Source organism: Teleopsis dalmanni, chromosome 1 (assembly GCF_002237135.1).
Source record: "Teleopsis dalmanni isolate 2A chromosome 1, ASM223713v2, whole genome shotgun sequence".
Lineage (NCBI taxonomy): Eukaryota > Metazoa > Arthropoda > Insecta > Diptera > Diopsidae > Teleopsis > Teleopsis dalmanni.
In genome coordinates this window covers 91,490,366-91,510,011 of record NC_051846.1, presented here as the reverse complement: position 1 = coordinate 91,510,011, position 19,646 = coordinate 91,490,366, and the positions used below count along the sequence as shown (strand labels likewise).

Sequence of the window (19,646 nt, the reverse complement as noted above, 5' to 3'; positions counted from 1 at the left end):
TTTTCTTTATTTATTATTATAATTGTTTATTATTATAATTGTATAAATATATACAAAACGAAATAGGATCGAACAGTCTTACGTGCACTACACAAAACATATTCGGTTATCAAGTAACCATACATATGATTTTATTTATTGTGAATGGCTACATGAACTGTCAAAAAATGTAAACATAAGAAATACAAAAATGGTATAAGGAAGTTACCGCCGCAAAAGAACAGTTGGTAGAATTTGTTGTTTTTAGCAAATATAATTTATTAATAAATGCTTTGGATTTTTATTAATTGAATATTTCTGTGTTGTGTGTAATACGCAATGGAGGAGAATTCTAAAACTTCAGAAACTACGCAAAAGAAAATAGTTTTAACACTTATAAGTGGTACCGGCTTTGTTTTCAATCATAATGGTAAGAACATAAACGTTTCTTGTAGGAATTATTGTATGTAATTTGGGCATTATATTAATATTTTTTATAGTATATACTGTCAGATGTATTTTGTAACGTTATACATACATAGTTGTATTGAATAAGGCCAACTGGCGTCCCTTTTCTTAAACTGCATGCCTTATTCCGTTAATCGAAAAAGCACGCCGGCTGGCCTGTTACAACCATTTTAAGTTATGGACGTTGCTGATTTTGGCAGTTTGTGCGCAGCTCCACAGTAAAAAAATGTCAAATTAAAACTGTAATTTTAGTTTTTTTAAAAAGAGAGTAGCTAAGTAAGTGAAATATGTATGTGTTCATTATAAAATTTTTTATATATAATTTTGTTTTGAGATCGGGTAACTGTTCCGTTAAATATTATACATGAACAAAAAAATTACTTTACTCAATTTTGTAAGATATAGTTTTATAACTGCTATAGTTTAACACTTTAATATTTTAAATCGTTTATTATTTTTCTACAGATTATGTTACACTTCGAAAGAAATATCGTATAATTGGAGCAAGAAGAGAAGCTTGCTTTGCTCGAAAAGTGTTGGCGTCACGTTTTAGTAAGAAAAACTAAAATTTTATTTAAAAAATTTTAACACATTTTCTTTCAAAATCTAGGTATTCCTGTGCGATTGACGCCGCTAGAAACACGTTTGTTGTTGGAGCGGGACATTGCTGTACTAGTATCTAAAAAAGAAAGACTTTTGGGAGAACCCTCAGTTGCTGAGCAAGAGGCCTTTAAAGACCGTTCCACGCAGCAATTAAAAGCATGCAATGAAATGAATGTCGCAGAAAAAACAGTGGATAGAGAATTATCAGTTCCAAGAAAACATTTGGGCAAAAGAAAACATTCCTCTGCGACCGTTATAACACCATTACCTAATATTGAAGGTAAAATTCTTAACAAAAATATCATACATAAAAAGTTATTAACAATTTTCTATATGTGCAGAAATAAATAAAATGATAACGGAAAATGTGAATAATACGGAAAGTAGTTTTGCACTGAATGAAAAAAGTTTATACGTTTTTTTTAATGGATTCCCCCTGCCACATAGTAAGACTCACTTTCTACAAATAAATTATTTTTAACTACGTTTTTTTTAGAAGCTAAAATTGTGAGTGTTAAAGACAACAACTCTTTTCAATACCGAGTATTTAGGGATTTATGGATGCGTGGTTATTATATAACTTGTGGCGATGTGTATGGAGGGGATTTTATTATTTATAATGGAGATCCTGAGCGATATCATTCTTCTCATATTATTAATTTGTTACCAGATGGTAAATTGCATTATTATGAAATGATGACTATGTCACGAATGGCGACGGCTGTAAGAAAAAATAGTGTCGTTGCGTATCTAATACAAAAAGATGAAAACCAAACTACTGAACTAAAGTACTACACATTTAAATGGAACAAGCAGTTTTATGATTCATTTAAAGAAGATAAAACTGAATCTTCCACTGAAAATGAATCGTCCACTGAAAATGAATCGTCCACTGAAAATGAATCCTCTACTGAAAATGAATCTACCGAAAATGAAGTGTCCACTGAAAATAAATCTTCTACTGAAAATTAATACATATTCTAAGACTTGAAGGAATGTTACGAGGAAGGAGATGTTGCCTCCGATGCAATGTAATGGTTAACTGAAGACAGCAAATCAACTTAAACAGTAATAAATCAGTTTTGATGATGAATATTTCAACTCATAGATTATGTTATACGCACGGGACTCATTCGCATATATAAGACAACGAATTTGGGATATAACAGCTTCAATTATAAAACACATATATGAATATGTAATTGTATTCAACACATATTTCACACATTTTACAACATCATGTTATCGTTTTACTCTTTTTCACAACAATTTGACGAGGTAAATTATTTATAAATGTATGTTTATCAATTCATAAATTTTAAAGAAATGTGTAGAAGTGAAATGTATGTATAAATTTTTTGACAATAAGTTTATTAAAAACCCAGATTGAATCGTCATCTACATTTAATTTACATTTTGAGACAAACAATTGAGAGTGCAAAATTAATTAATTTTAAATGTCTGGCAGGATAATTTTCAGATATCAAATTTTTAAATTAATAATTCAAAGTCAAAATAAATTTTATATATAAAAGTTTTTTAAAATTCCACAAATATTCATAATTGTTCGTGTCGATCCTTTTCCGAGTTAGTGCATCTGGACACATTAAACAAGTAATTTCCGCATCATTCTCTAATAATTCTTACTTTCTTAATATTTTTATAAACTTAAATAGTGAACAAAATTGAAATATTTTAAGTCGTGTGGGTTGTAGATTACTTTTTACATAATTATTTTGTTTATTTATTTAAACATAAATCATAATGATACAAAATGAGCAATATATAATATCTATTTAACTATATTTATCCATTTAGTACTTCTGTAATAAAAGAATCATAGAAGGGTCAATTAAATAAATACAAAACCTAAATTTATAAACTAAATTTATAAAAACTTTATACTTTATATATTGTAGTAAACCATAATAAGGCTTTATGTCATAGTCATAACTTAAGCCATGATACTGACTTCAGTAAGATAAATCTAAAAGTCGCTAAAATTTATTGCTGTGAAAACAACTATTTCTTGTTTTGTTATATTTAGTATTTTTGTACTTGCATGATAAATTATATTTCCTTTTTTTACATTAAAACGTTAAATTTGAAATAAAAATGAAAGAAACTATATGCTTTCAAACAATATTACCATCAATCACATACTTAATGTGACATATGCTAACCTTACTATGAAAAGAAATCAAAGTCATAATTAAGTTACGATTGTGACATTAGCCCTTTAGTATTGACTGAAAACTGACATTATTTAGCATTCGCATTGTTTACTTAAGGTGTTTATTAAAGTATTGGTTGTGACTTTTCATTAAAGGAATATTCCACTATTTGTTAATGCAATTTTGATATAAAGTGTCCCTAGTAATAAGATCTGTATCTTATTACGTTTACTTTCATACTTTGGTCACAGTCTAAAGATTCCTTATTTTTCAAATCATGCCGTCCATCTATTATCTTTTTTACATCAACTTTGTTATTAATATCTGTATTAATAGCTTCGTCAAGGAAATGAAACAAAAACTAATGTACTTTCATTAATTGATTATAATCTTCTTTTCAAATTTGCAAGATCTAACTATCAAGAGAAATCATCCAACAATTTGTTTAGATGCTCACATCAGCTGTAAGCAGAGACAAAAGGGGTCTAAAATGCGATTCAAATTTCGCATCTGACCAGACTGCAATGAGCATTTACTCCCTCCTCGTAACTACCTTAAATGAAAACAAAATGTTTTATTTTCAATCTATATAGTCCAATATATATACATACACAGAGTGAAGAGCGTAATTATTGACACAGAGAGTATGTTAAACTTTATTTGGAATTTCTTCACCTTTAATACTAAACTATCTTCTGTTGATATGATTGTTAGTATAGCATTACGACTATACTAACGTGCCGTTCTTGAGATAACATGTAAGGATTGCAAGACGAATACATGTTTAAGGGAGTGGATAGGTGGGGTTATGGTTCAGGGGATAAAGGAAGTGGGGAGGGGCGATATATTTGAAACCAACCAAGGTTTCAAGGTTCCAAGAATGCTCGGGTCTATGTCGCGGAGCCAGTCGTCGAAGACGAGCAAGCGCCGTTCAACATCCCCCAAAGGGGTCACACAAGCAGGTATGTGTTTGTTTGCCATTTGTCGTTTATTACTGCTGATTCTAATGATGTTTGGCTTGAAAATCAAATTCTTGCACCGTTATTTGATCCATTAATACTAAACTATCTTCTGTTGATATGATTGTTATTATAGCATAATGACTTAATGCATCAATGTGTCTGCTTAATCTGCTGATTCTAATGATATTTGGCTTGAAAATCAAATTTTTGCATAGTTATTTGATTTATTAACCATCTAGTTTTATTCTTTGAACGCTTCGTCTTTATCTTTTGCAATCACCACATCATTTTTACATCATCTATATACAATAAAACAATACTTATATTAATTAATATTTCTCTTGCAAAGACGAGCGGCAAATGATCTTGATAATGAGCAAGTTCTGTGGCTTTAACAATTAAGTTTTTCGGTATATGATATGCTTTTTCTTGATTTGTTTTTGTACCGAAGGCGAAGCAGCTCTACTAGCTGCTACTTGTGAAAAGATTGGAATGAAATTGTTATAATAGTTGACCTTACCTATAAAGGTTTCAAGTTCTTTTGCATTTTTTGGCTTAGGTAAGTCTTTTACTGCTGCTACTCCTTTCTGATCTGGTAATATTCCTTTGGCACTTAAATGTCGACCTAAGTATGTAATCAGGCTTTGTAGGAATTCGCTCTTAGATCGCTTGCATTTAATACCACTATTTTGTAATCGCTTCAAGACTTCTTCCAATCTTTTTAAATGTTCCGCATCTTTTTGTGCTGATATAATGATATCGTCAATATAATTTCCAACTCCTGGAAAATCATTTAGTATGCTTTCCAAGTACTTTTGAAATATGGCGAGGGCACTAGCAATACCACAAGTCATGCGCTGATACTGATACAATCCGTTTATTGTATTTACTACCAGTACATCTCTTGATTTTTCATCTACTACAAACTGCATGTAAGTCTCTTTTAAATCAATTTTAGAAAACCTTTTTCCATTTCTGATCGTTTACCTAAAACAACTGCTCTCGCATTGGTAGAAGGAATTGATCAATGTTAATTTGCTTGTTATCACCTTTCAAATCTCCACATATTCTTATTGATGAGTCTGGTTTGTTTACCGGAAGTATAGGAGATGTCAATTCGCTCAGCTTCTAATTTAAATTTTTCCATTAAAGCAAATGGAATTGGTCTGCTTTTGTTAAAAATTGGGTTGGCCTTTTCTTTTAGTTTATTTGATGCTTTAAAATTTTTCACTGCTTCTAGTTCGTTATCAAAAACGTCATTATATTTTTCACATAAGGCTTCAATATTAATATTTTGCCTTTCTTCTATTGTTGCCACTTGCTGAATTTTAAATTTGAATATTTTAAAAAGATCTGCACTTCCATTTGCCCAGCGGTTTTAATTGGAGAATTCCCATATGCAAATATTTTTTGATTATATTTTTTTAATGGAGGTTTACCTTATTGCTCATAGGTTTTATATGAGATTATTGAGATTGTTGCACCACAGTCTAGCTGAAACTTGATTATTTTATTTAGAATTTCGATATCTACAAATTCTTTATTATTGTCTTCATTAAATTTTTTAAGAGAATGTATTGTTTGTTCAGTTTTTGATTGGCACACTGGTGCTATTTGACCAATTTTACCACACTTGCAACATGTTGCTTTTTTAAACTTATAATCAAACCGCTATTCAGAAATGAAAATCTCAATGGTAAGAACAGGAAACTAATATATAACCAAATAATTCGTCCGTCACTTCTATATGGTTGTGTAGCGTTTAGCAAAGCTTCAAACATTACTATTCACCAGCTAGATATTACACAAAGCCAGGTTCTGAGAAGACTTTTCAAAGTTCCATGGTACATTAGCACGAATGACATCCTCAGGGATATCAAGATTGATCCTATCAAAAAATACATAAAGGATAGAACTCTGAAATTATTTGCGAAAACTGACAGACTTACCAACACCGCGTTAATAAATCTCAAAATGGTTACTGGCTCCTCGGGGAGGTATGCAGATCTGAGGTCAATTATTGCTTTGTCTGATGATGTGATAAACAATAATCTAGTAAAGGTGTAAAGGGGGTTTTGAAAATACCTCGAGTTAAAAAAGAGTATAAGTGCTTAAGTGCATTAGCTCAAAACAGCTTTAACATAATACTAAAAAAAACCAGAGAATGATTCAAATTTTTGATCTTGATCATTTTGATTATTTCATTATCAAAACTTTTATTGCATTCCTCTGACCCACACTTAAATTCGCAATCTCTTGCCATGCCTCTAAGATCGGCTACATATTCTTTGTATTTTTGAGCTGTTGCCTTTGTTTACCTAAAAAAATCATAACAGGCAGCTATCACGTGTTTTCTCTCTCTATAATGATCCCCTAGCAACTCCATTAATTGCTTATATGGTTGGTTATCTAAGTTTTTGCAACCACACAATTATTTTAATAATTCGAAGGCTTCACTTCCTACCCATGATAGAAGAAAAGCTTTCTTTTTCGTGTCATCGTTCACCATGTAAGCTGTAAAATACTGTTCCAGTTGCTGGAAATAGGAGTCCCAAGTTCCTTTTTCATTGCTAAACGAATGGAACATAGGCACACCGCCTTTTGAAGTGATGAAATTCGAATCTCCGCCACGCTGCTCTATTAATGTTTGCATCATTTGCTGCTGCATTATTATTACCTTTTTAAATTCATCTTGCTTTATTAATAATTTCCTTCAAAATCCTTATGTCCATCTTTACGGTTATTTATTTTTACCTCGTCGTCACTTTGTTAAGGCTCAGTTAGACGGTAGGTAACGTAAGAAATTAATTCAAAGCGAAATGCACAACTAACCAAACTTGTGTGTTTGATAGAAACGAAATAAACAAAATACACCGTTTTCATTTATTTCGTTCCTATCAAATACGAAGGTTTGATTAGTTATGCATTTCGCTTTGAATTAATTTCTTGCGTTACCTACCGTCTAACTGAGCCTTTATTTATGCAGTTCACAATTTTAATTCAATGCGTGTTTCATTTGTGCAAACTAGTTTCATACTTTTTTTTTATTTGTCTTTTGCTTATACTATTTTTCTACAATCTACACTTAAGGCTTCATTACTGATAATTAAGTTATTCTTTTTAGGTGAGTTACATATATATCAGTTAATATAAAATAATTTTTAAACGTTGTTGCTCAAGGAACATCTCGAATTCTCGAATGGTTCTGATTCTAAGAGCGGAGCAGCATATATAAGCAGCTGAAATTGCTTGGACGGATCCATTATTGCAAGATCAGCAATTAATGCTGTTGTGTATATAGTATGGTTTAAGAATAAGTGAATAATACTTTTTTCAAGTGGACCAAACACGAAATGAGCAGCGGATGTAAATATATTTTTAGTTGGTATTTTAACCAAAAAAAAAAAATAATACAACATTAACGCATATCCTCCGCCCTAGGATTTTTTTATGGAATTTTTGTGTAAAATTTTATATTTTGGGTAGATTAGAGCCAAAAATCACTAATCTGAAGTCCAAAATTTTTTGCAATTTTTAGTTTTGGAGAAACGTGGTGTTCGATTAACTCAACAGTGGACACAGTTTAGGTTATTCTGCAAGTTGTCTGTGGATATGTTAAAATTTTTATTAGCTGCAATTAGAGCTGTATCGTCTGCAAAAGTTGCTATCAAACTTTGAGGATCAGAAGGTATCGGGACATCAGCCGTGTATAGCAAGTAGAGTAATGGACCTAGTACGCTTCCTTGGGGCACACCAGCTTTCATTTGTTTAAGTTCGGAAATTGAGTCTTTATACTTCACATAAAAGTATCTATTTTGTAGATAGCTCTTAAGTAGGAGGTAAAAGTTTGTTGGAAGAAGCTCTGATAGTTTAGTTAGCAGACCTCCATGCCAAACGCTGTCAAAAGCCTTTGCGACATCTAGATATACCGCCGAGGAAAATTGTTTTGTGTCAATATCACTAGTTATTTTATTAACAACTCTGTGAACTTGTTGTATAGTCGAATACTTTTTCCGAAAGCCGAATTGATGGTCAGGTATAAGTTTTTCTTTATGAAGAATCGGTTCTAGTCTTGATAAAATTATTTTTTCAAACAATTTTGACATAACTGGTAATAGGCTAATTGGTCTGTATGATTTTGTTACAGATATGTCCTTATTTGGTTTAGGTATAGTGATTACTTCTGCTACTTTACAAACTTTTGGAAAATACTTAAGGCGAAAAGCGCAATTAAACAGATTTCTCATATATACAAGTGCTTGAAGAGGCAGCTCAGTCAGAATCTTTCCTGTGGTACTATCATATCCCGGTGATTTTTTTGCTTTAATGTTATTTTTAATAGTATTTTTAATCTCTGTTATTGAAACTTTCTTTATTGCGACATTTTGAGTAGAGCTGTTTCGTGTAACGTTACTATCATGCTGTTTTGGGTTACTAAACGTAGTTTCGAAGTACGTGGCAAAAAGTTCAGCTTTTTCGGTGTTAGTTCTAGCCCAAGTTCCATTTGCTTTCCATTTGCATTACTGAGTTGTTGATATTTTTAGTAACTTTCCATAAAGAATAGTTAGTGGCTTTGTCAGCTGTCAAGTTCATTATGCGTTTTTGCAGGTTTTTATTTTGTACATTAAGTAGCATAATTTTAAGTTCTTTGGTTAGTTTGTTTAAGTCCTTTTTTAGTTCAGGGAACCGATTTATTTGCCATTGTTTTCTCAGTTTTCTTCTGTCCATTATCTTGCTTTTAACTGCTATCGAGATTTTATTTTGAGTGTCGTTTTGTTTAAGAATTGGGGTAGAATTTGCCACGGCAACAGCGATCATTTCGTTTAAGTATACAATCGCGCTTTCGATTTCATCTTAAGATTTTAAGGGAATATTTATTGTCAGGTCGGTGTTAAGAATATCTCTAAACGTGTCCCAGCATGTTTTGTTATTATAGATTAATTTTGTCCTTGTGATGTTTAGTTTTGTGTCGCTTTCATATGATAGCATAATTAGTGAGTGATCAGATGATAAGTCAGGAAGTGTACTTACTGTAAGAAATCGTTTATTTATATTTTTGGTCACGAAGAAGTCAATCACGTCTGGTATTTTGTTCATATCGGTAGGCCAGTACGTAGGTTCACCTGTGCTTAAAATGTCTGCTTTTTTGTCAATGATAGCATTATGTAAATTTTTCCCTTTGCAGTTTGTAATTCTTGAGCCCCACAAAGTATTTTTTGCATTAAAGTCTCCACCAACAATGTACCGATTGCCGAGAGTGTTAATGTAGCTCAGGAATACATCCTTCGAGTTATTGTGCTTCGGAGGGCAGTAAATAGCTGATACTGTTAACTCGCCTTTTGTATCTTGAATGTGGACACTTGTAGCTTGTATTTGTTCTGTTTGGTATATACTGGCTATCGAGCATTGCATATTTTGCTTAATAATTACTGCTGTTCCACCATGGGCTTTGTTGTCGGGATGATTTGTATGATATATCGAATAGTTAGGGATTTTGATGAAACTTTTGTCTGTGAAGTGTGTCTCTGATACCAGTAGTACATCAATGGAATTGATATTTAAGTATGTTCTCAGTTCTAGTAGTTGTTTGCTGAGAGCGTTTGCATTCCAAGCTAAAATTTTTAATTTATTTCTGTCCATCGACAGAAATGGTTAAAATATGTATAACGTTGGCTGTTTCATCATTTGCTGGAGTTCGGCAAATTCGGAGTTGTTTGGTTCATTGTTTATTGAAATGGGTTGAGTTGGATGCGATTTTATTATTTCGGCGTATGTTTTAGCTGGTTGGATTTGTTGGGTGGTAGTTATAAGGTTCGTAACAGCTTTAGTTGGCAGAGATATTTCGTTATTTTGAGATGTGGTTTTTTGTTGTTTTGCGCGAAGAGCTGGAAATCGTTTGATTTGAAGAGTTTTATAAACTGTACAACCTTTGTAGTTTGCAGTGTGGTTTTCTTTACAGACAGCGCATTTAACGACGTTGTTCTTACGTTTCATGGGACAGTCAATTGTTTTATGTCCTTCGGAGCATTTAACACATATTGGACTTCTTGTACAAACATTTTTGGTGTGTCCATACTTTTGACAGTTGGTACATTGTGGTATTGTTCTTTTTGGATGGGGAGGTTCAAAATTTATTTTGTAGTGCAGTAGGTCTTTGATATTGTAAATTTCCTTGTTATTTACATCTTGTTTAATTTCGATTGTAAATAGGTTTAGTGGAGATTTTGTGCGCGGATGTAATACGTTTTGTATATTGCATACTTCATGTCATCGTTCAGCTAGCTCTAATATAATTTCATTTTTGTTAGCGGAGTGGTGCATACCGCGTAGGAAGATCTTAAACCTCCTTTCTTCTTTTGGCTTATACGTGTAATACTCTACGCTCTTTTCTTTAAGAAATTTTACTATGCTAGTGTAATCTGCTGATTCGTATGGCTGGATTTTTATTTCATTGTTTTGTAATACACGAATTTCATATTTAGATATTTGTAGTGCATCTAACGTTTTAATTAGGTTGTCTAGCAGCTGTACTTTTTGCACGTAAATGGGTGGTGGTTTTTTATTTTTAGCCGTTTGATTTTGTGTTGTTTTGCTATCTTTAGTGGGTTCTTTATCATTATCAGTTGCTAGAACAGCAAACCTATTTGTAGCTAAGAAATACTCGTTTAATGTGTATTGTTTTTTGTTTTGTTTGTGCTTTTTGGCGCTTATTTCATTGATTTGCTTACCAGGAGAGCTACGAATTCTCTTATTCACTACTGGCGTGTTGAAGCCCTTGTTTTTATTTGTGTTTCCATCTTCCGTTGTGTTTGCAGTTCTGGTGTTAATATCAGAGTTTTCCAAATTCTGAATGAGTTTTGATGGTGAATTGTGTTGGTGGTGGTTTGATTGTTGGAGTTTTATGTGGTACTCCTGCTGCATTTGTTGTTTCTTTATTTGCTGGTTCTGTTGTGGTTGTTTTTGTTTGGTTTGCAATGATTTTTCTTGCAGTTGTAGCTGTTGATTTGATTGTAGAAGTTTTGTTTGATTATTATTATTGGATGCTTTTGAGCATAGGACAGCTTGTTGGTGCGTTTTATGCTGTTGTTGTTGTTCTTGCTGTGATTGTTGCTCGTGATTTGACTCGCCTCCATCTTTTGGTGGAGTTCGATTGACCGGCATTACGATAAATTAAGCGATTACCAAAATAAGAAATGAAATTGAAATTTTCTAATTGAAAATAAAGTTTACTATTATGAACAGTTTGAGGATTACTGATTTTGTGTTATAAGACTTTTAATATATAGTGGTTTGTGTACACACTAAACAAAGAATAGGTTGTATATGCTGTCTCAGCTGAATATTTTACTTTTGTTTAATTACTATAAACAGCTTTTTCAGTAATAAAATAAAATATAATAATCGCTGTCTCTACCAGCACTTTTTGTTTTGTTTATATATACACAAAACCGCACTGTTCTTTTGTTTGAATGCTTATTCACTTTTGATTATAAGCTTTAGAAATTAATCTGCTGTCTCTGTCAGCTGTTTGAGTTTTTTTTTTTCTTTAATAAAGTTGTGCAAAAGGAAAGAAAGTCAACAAAAATCGAAAAAAGCGCGCGTTATTTTCAAATTAATATTTTATGCACTTTAAAGTTTTACTAATTGTTTTTTGCCCAAAAATGATCTATTTTTGTGAATTTGTATTAATAACAAAAGTGATATTTATAAGAGTACTTCTTATTTACTTGTTTTTATACTGTAATTTAAATTTCTTCGAGACCGGTTAAAAAACACGTCCGTTCACTACGAAACTTTGACTACTGATGAGGAGGACGAATCTTTAATACACGAAAGCTCTTCAGGAAAATAAATAGTGTGGAAAATATTTATACATTATCTTAGCCATTTTATCATTTTCATCTTAGCTGTAGTTATTACTGAAGTGAATAAATTGCTTAATTTTTAAAAAGCAACTTCTGGACATGCAGTGTCTTACTATTGGTATACACAACTTAGGATGGTTTGATCAGTAGTCGCGAACTGATGGCAGAGTGTGATACCCAGATAAAATCAAAATGCCTAGAAACCGCTTTAGAGTAGTTATATTTAGGTAAAAATCAGAGCATAAGGATTTCTTTCTCGAATAATCAATTGCAAAACTTCATCATCAAAAAAGAGGTTAAATAGTGTTAACGCTGTAACATCTTTCATTTTATGCGCCAAGTCCTTTTGAATCCCATGTATTGAAGCAGTAAACGGTTCAATGTTGTACTCGAAGTGTTCTTTTTTGCAACTTTTGTTTGTGTAATTTGGATTTGAAGAAGCTGAGATTAAAATGGAACCATCATTTATAACTCCGATTTTTTTACTTTTTTCACTTGCTTTATTACATTAAATGGTTTCAAATTTTAAATTTAATAATTTATCAAGACATGTGTTTGTATTTGAAATTTCACAAAAAGATTTATTTTATTCTATTTTTTCCATTTACATAATGATTTTGACACTTAGTGATTTTATCATTTAATATTAATTTTCCATCTTCATCTGGGATTGTTCTTATATTGAATAATTTATTAAAATTAGATATTAATGGACGTTGAATATAAGTTAACAATTGTCCTAAAGGACGCTACAGGAATCATTACCCAATAAGACATTTTCTGATATTGCAGCTCTTCTTCTAGTGTTATAATGTGCTGAGTATTATCAATGTGCATCTGGTTTAAAAAATGAAGCGTTAGTTTAGTATCGTCCGTCAACTGGTTTAGATCCAAGGTTTTAGGATGATGGGGTTAGGGCAAACATATATCTTTAGCAGCTACGAAAACAGAGTTGTTTATTCGTATTTTATCGAAAAATTCCAATAAAAATGTTCCCGATACTGTCATATTTTTTTTCGTAAAATATGGTTGTATTCGACACGTCATTCAGAATAATTTTTCCTCGACGATTGTCTGGATTGATGGTACGTGATGAGCTGATTTGGTTGCGCAGCTTGCTGTATTGTTATTTAACAGTTGTGAGACTAACGAAGATATTATTGGTTGTCATATGTTGATAGCGACAGTTTCAATACAATTCTGGACAGGTTTTGACATTTTTCCGCAGACTGTTACTTCATTAACTTCTAATTTTATTATAGACTTATTGTGAACAACGGGAAAAGTTTTAACATAATCGCAAATAGAATTAATAAGAGGAATTTTTAAAATATAATATATCATTGTACTATTCTGTAATATTTTGATTTTAGCAGAACTTAAAATATTGTTTATGCTTATTTGTACGTTCTCAATGTCTGTAATATGTTCTAGTTCTATAGTATCGAAAATTAAGAGATTTAGCCATGATGATCGACATCATCACGGTATTGAAATGGGTAATAGTTGTTAACTTATATGTATATTATATTAGTTGAAAAGGTATTTATTTATTATACAAAGTTTTACTATTTATGATAAAAAAAACACGTCTTTTCGGTTCGGTTGTAAGTTAAAGAAGAAGGAAATTTATTTACATTAAATGACATAATATTTAAGGGTTGCCATATATGTATAAAATTAAAGCTATACATTAGTAGTATTATAATTATTACTACATTATTACTATATTTATTATAACACCCACACTATAGCTTTAATGATATATATATGCATATTAAACTAATTAATTTAATCCATATTCTGCAATGAATTTACTCAATTTTACTCGGTTTACGGCTTTCGTCAATATATCTGCAACCATTTCGTTTGTTGATAAGTAGTTCAGATTTAACATTCCAGTTGCCAATTTTTCGCGAATAAAATAGTGCTTGACGTCAATATGTTTCGTTTTTGTTTCGTTCTATTTTTTGCAAGTTGTATAGCTCCCTGGTTGTGACAAAACAAAGTCAACGATGTTTCAGACTGCAAAAATATTTCGGTTTCAAAACGTTTGAGCCATATAGATTCTTGTATAGCAGCAACCTTCGACATGAATTCGGCCTCTGTAGATGATAGAGGTATGGTTGGTTATCTGCGTGTTGCCCATTAAATTGCACTTCCCTGCAATTTAAAAACATAGCCAGTCGTGGAGCGTCGATTGTCGTGATCCCCAGTCAGCATCACAGTACCCAACTAAGTCATTCCCATATTCTCTTTTGTACGTCAGTGCCCTTTAGATACCTCAAAACTCTTTTCAGAGCTGACCAGTGAGTCTTACCATAATTTGTATTATATCGACTTAAGGAACTGACAGCATAGCTTATGTCAGGTCTGCTTATTTGTGCCGCATACTTAATGCAACCTATCGCTTCTTGATAGAGGATTCAATTCATTTTCTGCTTTTCATCTTCAGTCTTCAGTCTTTCTTTATTTGGCCTCTGGTTCGGATCCATAGGAGTGCTAATCGGATTACAATTAGACATATTAAATCTGTCTAATATACTAATTATGTAATTTGTTTGGTCAATAGAAATTGAACCATCTGTATTTTTTACTATATTCATATCAAGTACTGACCCATATCCTTCATCTTGAAGTGTGTTGACAAATTTTTCTTTAGTTTAGATATCATTGTACAATTGCTACCAAAAATCAGAATGTCATCTACATAAACAGCAAGTATTATTGTATTCAGATCTGAGTGTCGAAAATAGATGCATTGATCAGCTGCTGATCTTTTGAAACCTAACTGCTTCGTTAAAACATTATTTAATTTGATGTTCCATACTCTGCTTGCTTGTTTCAATCCATACAAACTTTTTCGTAAAAGACATACCTTGTTTGTTCCATCATTGATGTACTCAGGTTGACGCATGAAGATATCCTCCTCTAGCTTACCTTGCAAAAATGCTGTAACTGCATCCATTTGATGAATTGATAAGTCATATTTAGTTGTCATCGCCAAGAGCAAGCGTATGGATGCATATCGTACTACTGGTGAGTACGTCTCAACATAATCAATTCCTGCTACTTGAGAATATCCTTTTATTACAAGTCGTGCTTTGTAACGCTCAACTTCACCAGTTGCGTTCCTTTTGATTTTAAAAACCCATTTGCTATCAATTGCTTTTCGCCCAGGTGGCAAGTTTGTTAACACTCAAGTTTAATTTTGTTTAAGCGCCGTCACTTGTGCATCCATAGCTTCAGTCCACTTCTTGCTATCGGCTCCATTTAAAGCTTCATTAACACTACAAGGCTCAGATTTATCAGCTATTGCAGCCAAGAGACCAATATGTTCCGCCTTAGTCGTTAAATCGAGGTTATCGGGTGCAGCATTTTCACTTCTTTGCACTTCAAGGCCACCAACAAATAAATTGTATAGTGGATTCTCAATAGCACCAGTACCACCCTCATTGAATCCAGTATGTTTATTATTTGTTTCATCAAAATGAAATTCAGTTGTATTGTCTAATTCAACATTAGTTTCTAGTGTATCTGGAGAATATGGTGGTTTCACAGTTTCATTAAATTGGATATCATCATCGTTGTCTTCACTATCAGTATTGTCTGAAGCATAACATTCAGAATTCATTTGTAGCATTGACCTTAAGCGCTTTTCTGGAGTAAGAGAGCAATCAATAAAATTAGAATTCATATTTTTATGTTTATTATTAGTTTCAATAAACGTTATATGTGGGCTTATAATAACTTTTTTGTTGTTTAAATTTAAAAAAGCATTCATCGTAGAAGATAGGCATTGTTTTTTTTTCATCTGAAATTATTACACAGGCCGCAGGTGTATCATTATTGGGAAAACGTCCGGTTTCCCCAGGACTCAATTCCAGAGCACGCATCATTTGTATCGTTTCTTTCACAATGCAGTGATGTTCCTCATAGCTAACCTGCGGCATTGGTCCCTCAAGACATTCATTGGAGGTAGCCATACTTCTATATTGATCAATACATACGTCCATGGCTTACTGTGTTTCTCTTTACTTAACTGATTCTGTTTTTGCTAGGCCCCCTTGATCTACCTGAAGCACACCTTTAGAGCTAACGATAGGAGTCTAAATCATAATTAGGCTATTGCTACTAGCCGAATAAAGCTCAACTCACATAAGAATAAATTAATGTGTATAAATGTAATCAAAAACAAAAATTTTATGCTTTTAATTTAAATTTGTCCTCTTTTTTTTTTTTTCTTTTTTTTTATTTATCTGTTTATTATAAAGTAATAACAACAAAAAGAAAAAAAAATATATATATACTGACAAATGAAATAAAATTTATTTACATATCATAAAAAAACTAATATTTTTGAACCATCATCTATTTTTACATACCTATATGTATACTTATAAATATAATTGAAATAAAGTACATATCTAAATCAAATTTAAACAAAACATCTCTAATGCACATCAATCTCTTAAATATCAAGAGATTGATTGTTCACAATAACAAACTTAATTTATGTATTTATTATTCATGTATTAATTAAAAAAAAGTAAACAAATTCAAAAAAAACTAAAAAAAATAAAAAAACTAAAGATACAAAAACTGATTTTTTTTTTTTTTCAACATTCACCATAAATATAATAGCTTTGTAATGTAATAAAAAAATCCAAAAAAAATTAAAAGAAAATACAGATATAAAAAAAATTAATGATTTTACAAAAAAAACTTAAGCTCGAATAGATATAATTCCATATTTTGATATAATATTTTTTTTTTATAATTTATAAAATAACAGCGAATTTTACATTCTGCGACCTCATTGTATTCTCAATAGAACTGATACTGAAATACCTGCTAATGCCGCTACTTATACAGTTGGTTCTTTTATCCTTTTGTCATCCGTTATAATAGCTGTCTGCTTCCAGTACTGAGAAATTCCTTACTGTATTCCCTATTCTAGGCCAATTTTCACAATGTTTTTACTGTTCACGATTTAGAATTCTAAGTAGTCAAGTGTTAAAGACTTTATTTAAACAAAACTGCTAATTTTATATTCCAATTTTTACAGAATTTTCTTTCTTGTTCACAATATTGAATTCTACGTAGTCACTGTTAAAGACTTTATTTAAACAAAACTGCTACTTTTGCAGTAATTTTATATTCCAATTTTTACAGAATTTTCTTTCTTGTTCACAATATTGAATATCAAAAAAAAAACTGATCTAATTATATCAGTATTCTTTCAATTAACATGTTTAGTTTTCACAAAAAAAATCTTTTCTCCAAAATTCTTGTTAGTTTTTTGAAAACAACCTTTCACCATCAAAATTCACAAAACTGGTTCCTTTTTCAGCTCCGCTTAGCAATTTTATACCCCCGCTAATACTTGTAACTGGTCTTTTTAAACTTTTTCTCCAGTTACCAATATTGGCGGGTTAGTAGAACCTTCCGTTCTCCTAACGTTTTGTTTGTTTTGGTCTTTTTCTACATTCCGAATATATAAATCAAAACTCCTAATTTACATATTCTGCTCTATTGGCAGCACTAAAAATTGCAAGTTCGGAAAGTTTACGAGCTTTCGCCGCGATCTTAAAAATCAAAACAAATGATGATAAGAGAAGCAAAAGCTCTCACTTATTTTTCTTGACATGAGCGCGCAATGCACATGATAATTTCTATTTTCTATTACAAGTAATTAAAGTGAAACCAAATAAAAATAAAAATATAAAAAAAACAAAAGAATCCACTCATATCTGGTTACACGCACAACCACAGGGAACCAGCCGTATCTCATATACACAAGTTGCTCTTGAACAGCGTGGGACAACCCAGGTAAAATCTCGAACAAAATTTTTTTCTTTTCCTTTACTAAACTACATGTTTCCTTCTGTACGTTCTGCAACGCCATTCTGCTCAGGTGTATATGGGGCTGTACATTGATGTACGATTCCACGATTAGCAAAAAAAAAGAATTAAATTGGTGATTGCAGTATTCTTTACCATTATCAGATCGTAATGTTTTTATTTTACCATTCTGCTGATTTTCCACAAGATTTTTAAAATTTATAAAATTGTTGAAAACATCGCCCTTTTTCTTTATTGGATACACAAACACCTTCCTACTGAAGTCATCAACAAAAGTTGGAATAAAACGCGCACCTCCAAATGATTGTGTTGGCAACGGACCACAAACGTCAGTGGGAATCAGCTGTAAACATTCAGAAGCACGAGTTCCAGTGCTTTTAAAAGATGCACGAGTTTTTTTTCCTTTTACACAAACAGTACATTTGGCAAATGCTTTATTTGAAAAATTTACACCAGTGGTAGAATTTTTTATCCGTTCTAAATTTGTTTTACAAGCATGTCCCATAACGATGCCATAATTCTGGATCTGTGGTCGCTAATAATGCCGACTCATCTTTTGCTATTGCACCATCTATTTTGTATAAACCATCAACATTTGGTGCAGTAAGCACTAATTTGTTATTTTCATCAAATATGCGACAATTTTCTTTGTTAAATATGATCGTTTTTCCATATTTAGTCATTTGACTTACAGACAATAAGTTGGCACATATGTTTGGTATGCATTGCACATCTCTTAGCACAAAGGTACCATTTATGTTTTCACCGAAATTTGTGTGAATATCACCTGCACATTTCACTGCAACTCGTCCATTATCACCCACGATTACCTCGTGTTCTGCTTCTCCAAATTATTTTTGAGTACCCACAACGGTGTTCTAGTTGTTACTGCTATTGCATTTACTATCCATATTCTTTTAAGTTGTTCTTTTATCAAACCGCTATTGTCTTTAAAATTTATATTCATTTGATTATTGGTTATTACTGCTGTTGCGTTCACTATCATCTATATTTGTTTAAATTATTCTTTTATTAAAACGCTAATGTCTTAAGATTTATACTCATTAAATTATTCTTTTATTTAAAAACACTATTGTAGTCAGATATTTAAGTTGACAATCACTTTCTTATTTCAATTCACCAAAAGCCTTTATAATACAACTTATCGGCACGAGGGTTCCACAAGTTCTATTTTAAAAAACCACACACGTGCTTTCTTCTCGTGTTAACCGCTTCTCCTTCCATCGTCTCGAAAAAGCTCCTGCTCATCAGAATCGACGTGTTTATTTTCTGCATCTCTCTTATACGGGCACTCTCTATTTAATGCCGGTCGACCTGACTTCGATGACACCCTATTGAAGGTGCATCCACAACACTCGTCAGAAAGCGGCTTAGTTACATATGTTAAATTGTTAATAACGAATAACACACGTCTGTTATATTTGAATCTTTATTTTAGACTGAAACTTAAAGCTCAATTACATTTCTTAAAACTAAGTGCTACTTCAATTTAGTGCTGTTTGTTAAAATTGCTTAATTAGCAATTTTATTTATATTCTTTATACGTATATGCTCTGTGCAGCAGTAGCATGTATATTTATGCTTAGTGCGCATAATTGTAAGAATTCAAAATAAATATCAGCATTGAGAGCAACGACAAATATATGAAATAATTATTATGGTATATTTAGGAGTTCAGTGCATACGTCACTCCTCCCTTCTTTAGAAAT

General features: G+C 31.7%; 1 protein-coding gene across 1 annotated transcript; it reads left to right on the top strand.

Annotated features, from left to right (window-relative positions):
* Positions 1 to 33: 33 nt before the first annotated feature.
* LOC119673329 (tRNA-splicing endonuclease subunit Sen34-like) lies at positions 34 to 2,326 on the top strand. The gene is made up of 5 exons (XM_038084593.1): positions 34 to 409; positions 913 to 999; positions 1,058 to 1,330; positions 1,392 to 1,496; positions 1,547 to 2,326. Exons 1-5 carry the CDS (start codon positions 319 to 321, stop codon positions 2,020 to 2,022), a joined length of 1,032 nt encoding a protein of 343 aa, XP_037940521.1. The 5' UTR covers positions 34 to 318; the 3' UTR covers positions 2,023 to 2,326.
* The last annotated feature ends 17,320 nt before the right edge of the window (positions 2,327 to 19,646 follow it).

Coding starts and splice junctions, on each gene's coding strand:
- LOC119673329 (XM_038084593.1), top strand. CDS start 319: ATGGAGGAGAATTCTAAAACTTCAGAAACTACGCAAAAGAAAATAGTT. Junction 1,000..1,057: donor AGTGTTGGCGTCACGTTTTA/GTAAGAAAAACT, acceptor TTCAAAATCTAG/GTATTCCTGTGCGATTGACG. Junction 1,497..1,546: donor TGGATTCCCCCTGCCACATA/GTAAGACTCACT, acceptor CGTTTTTTTTAG/AAGCTAAAATTGTGAGTGTT.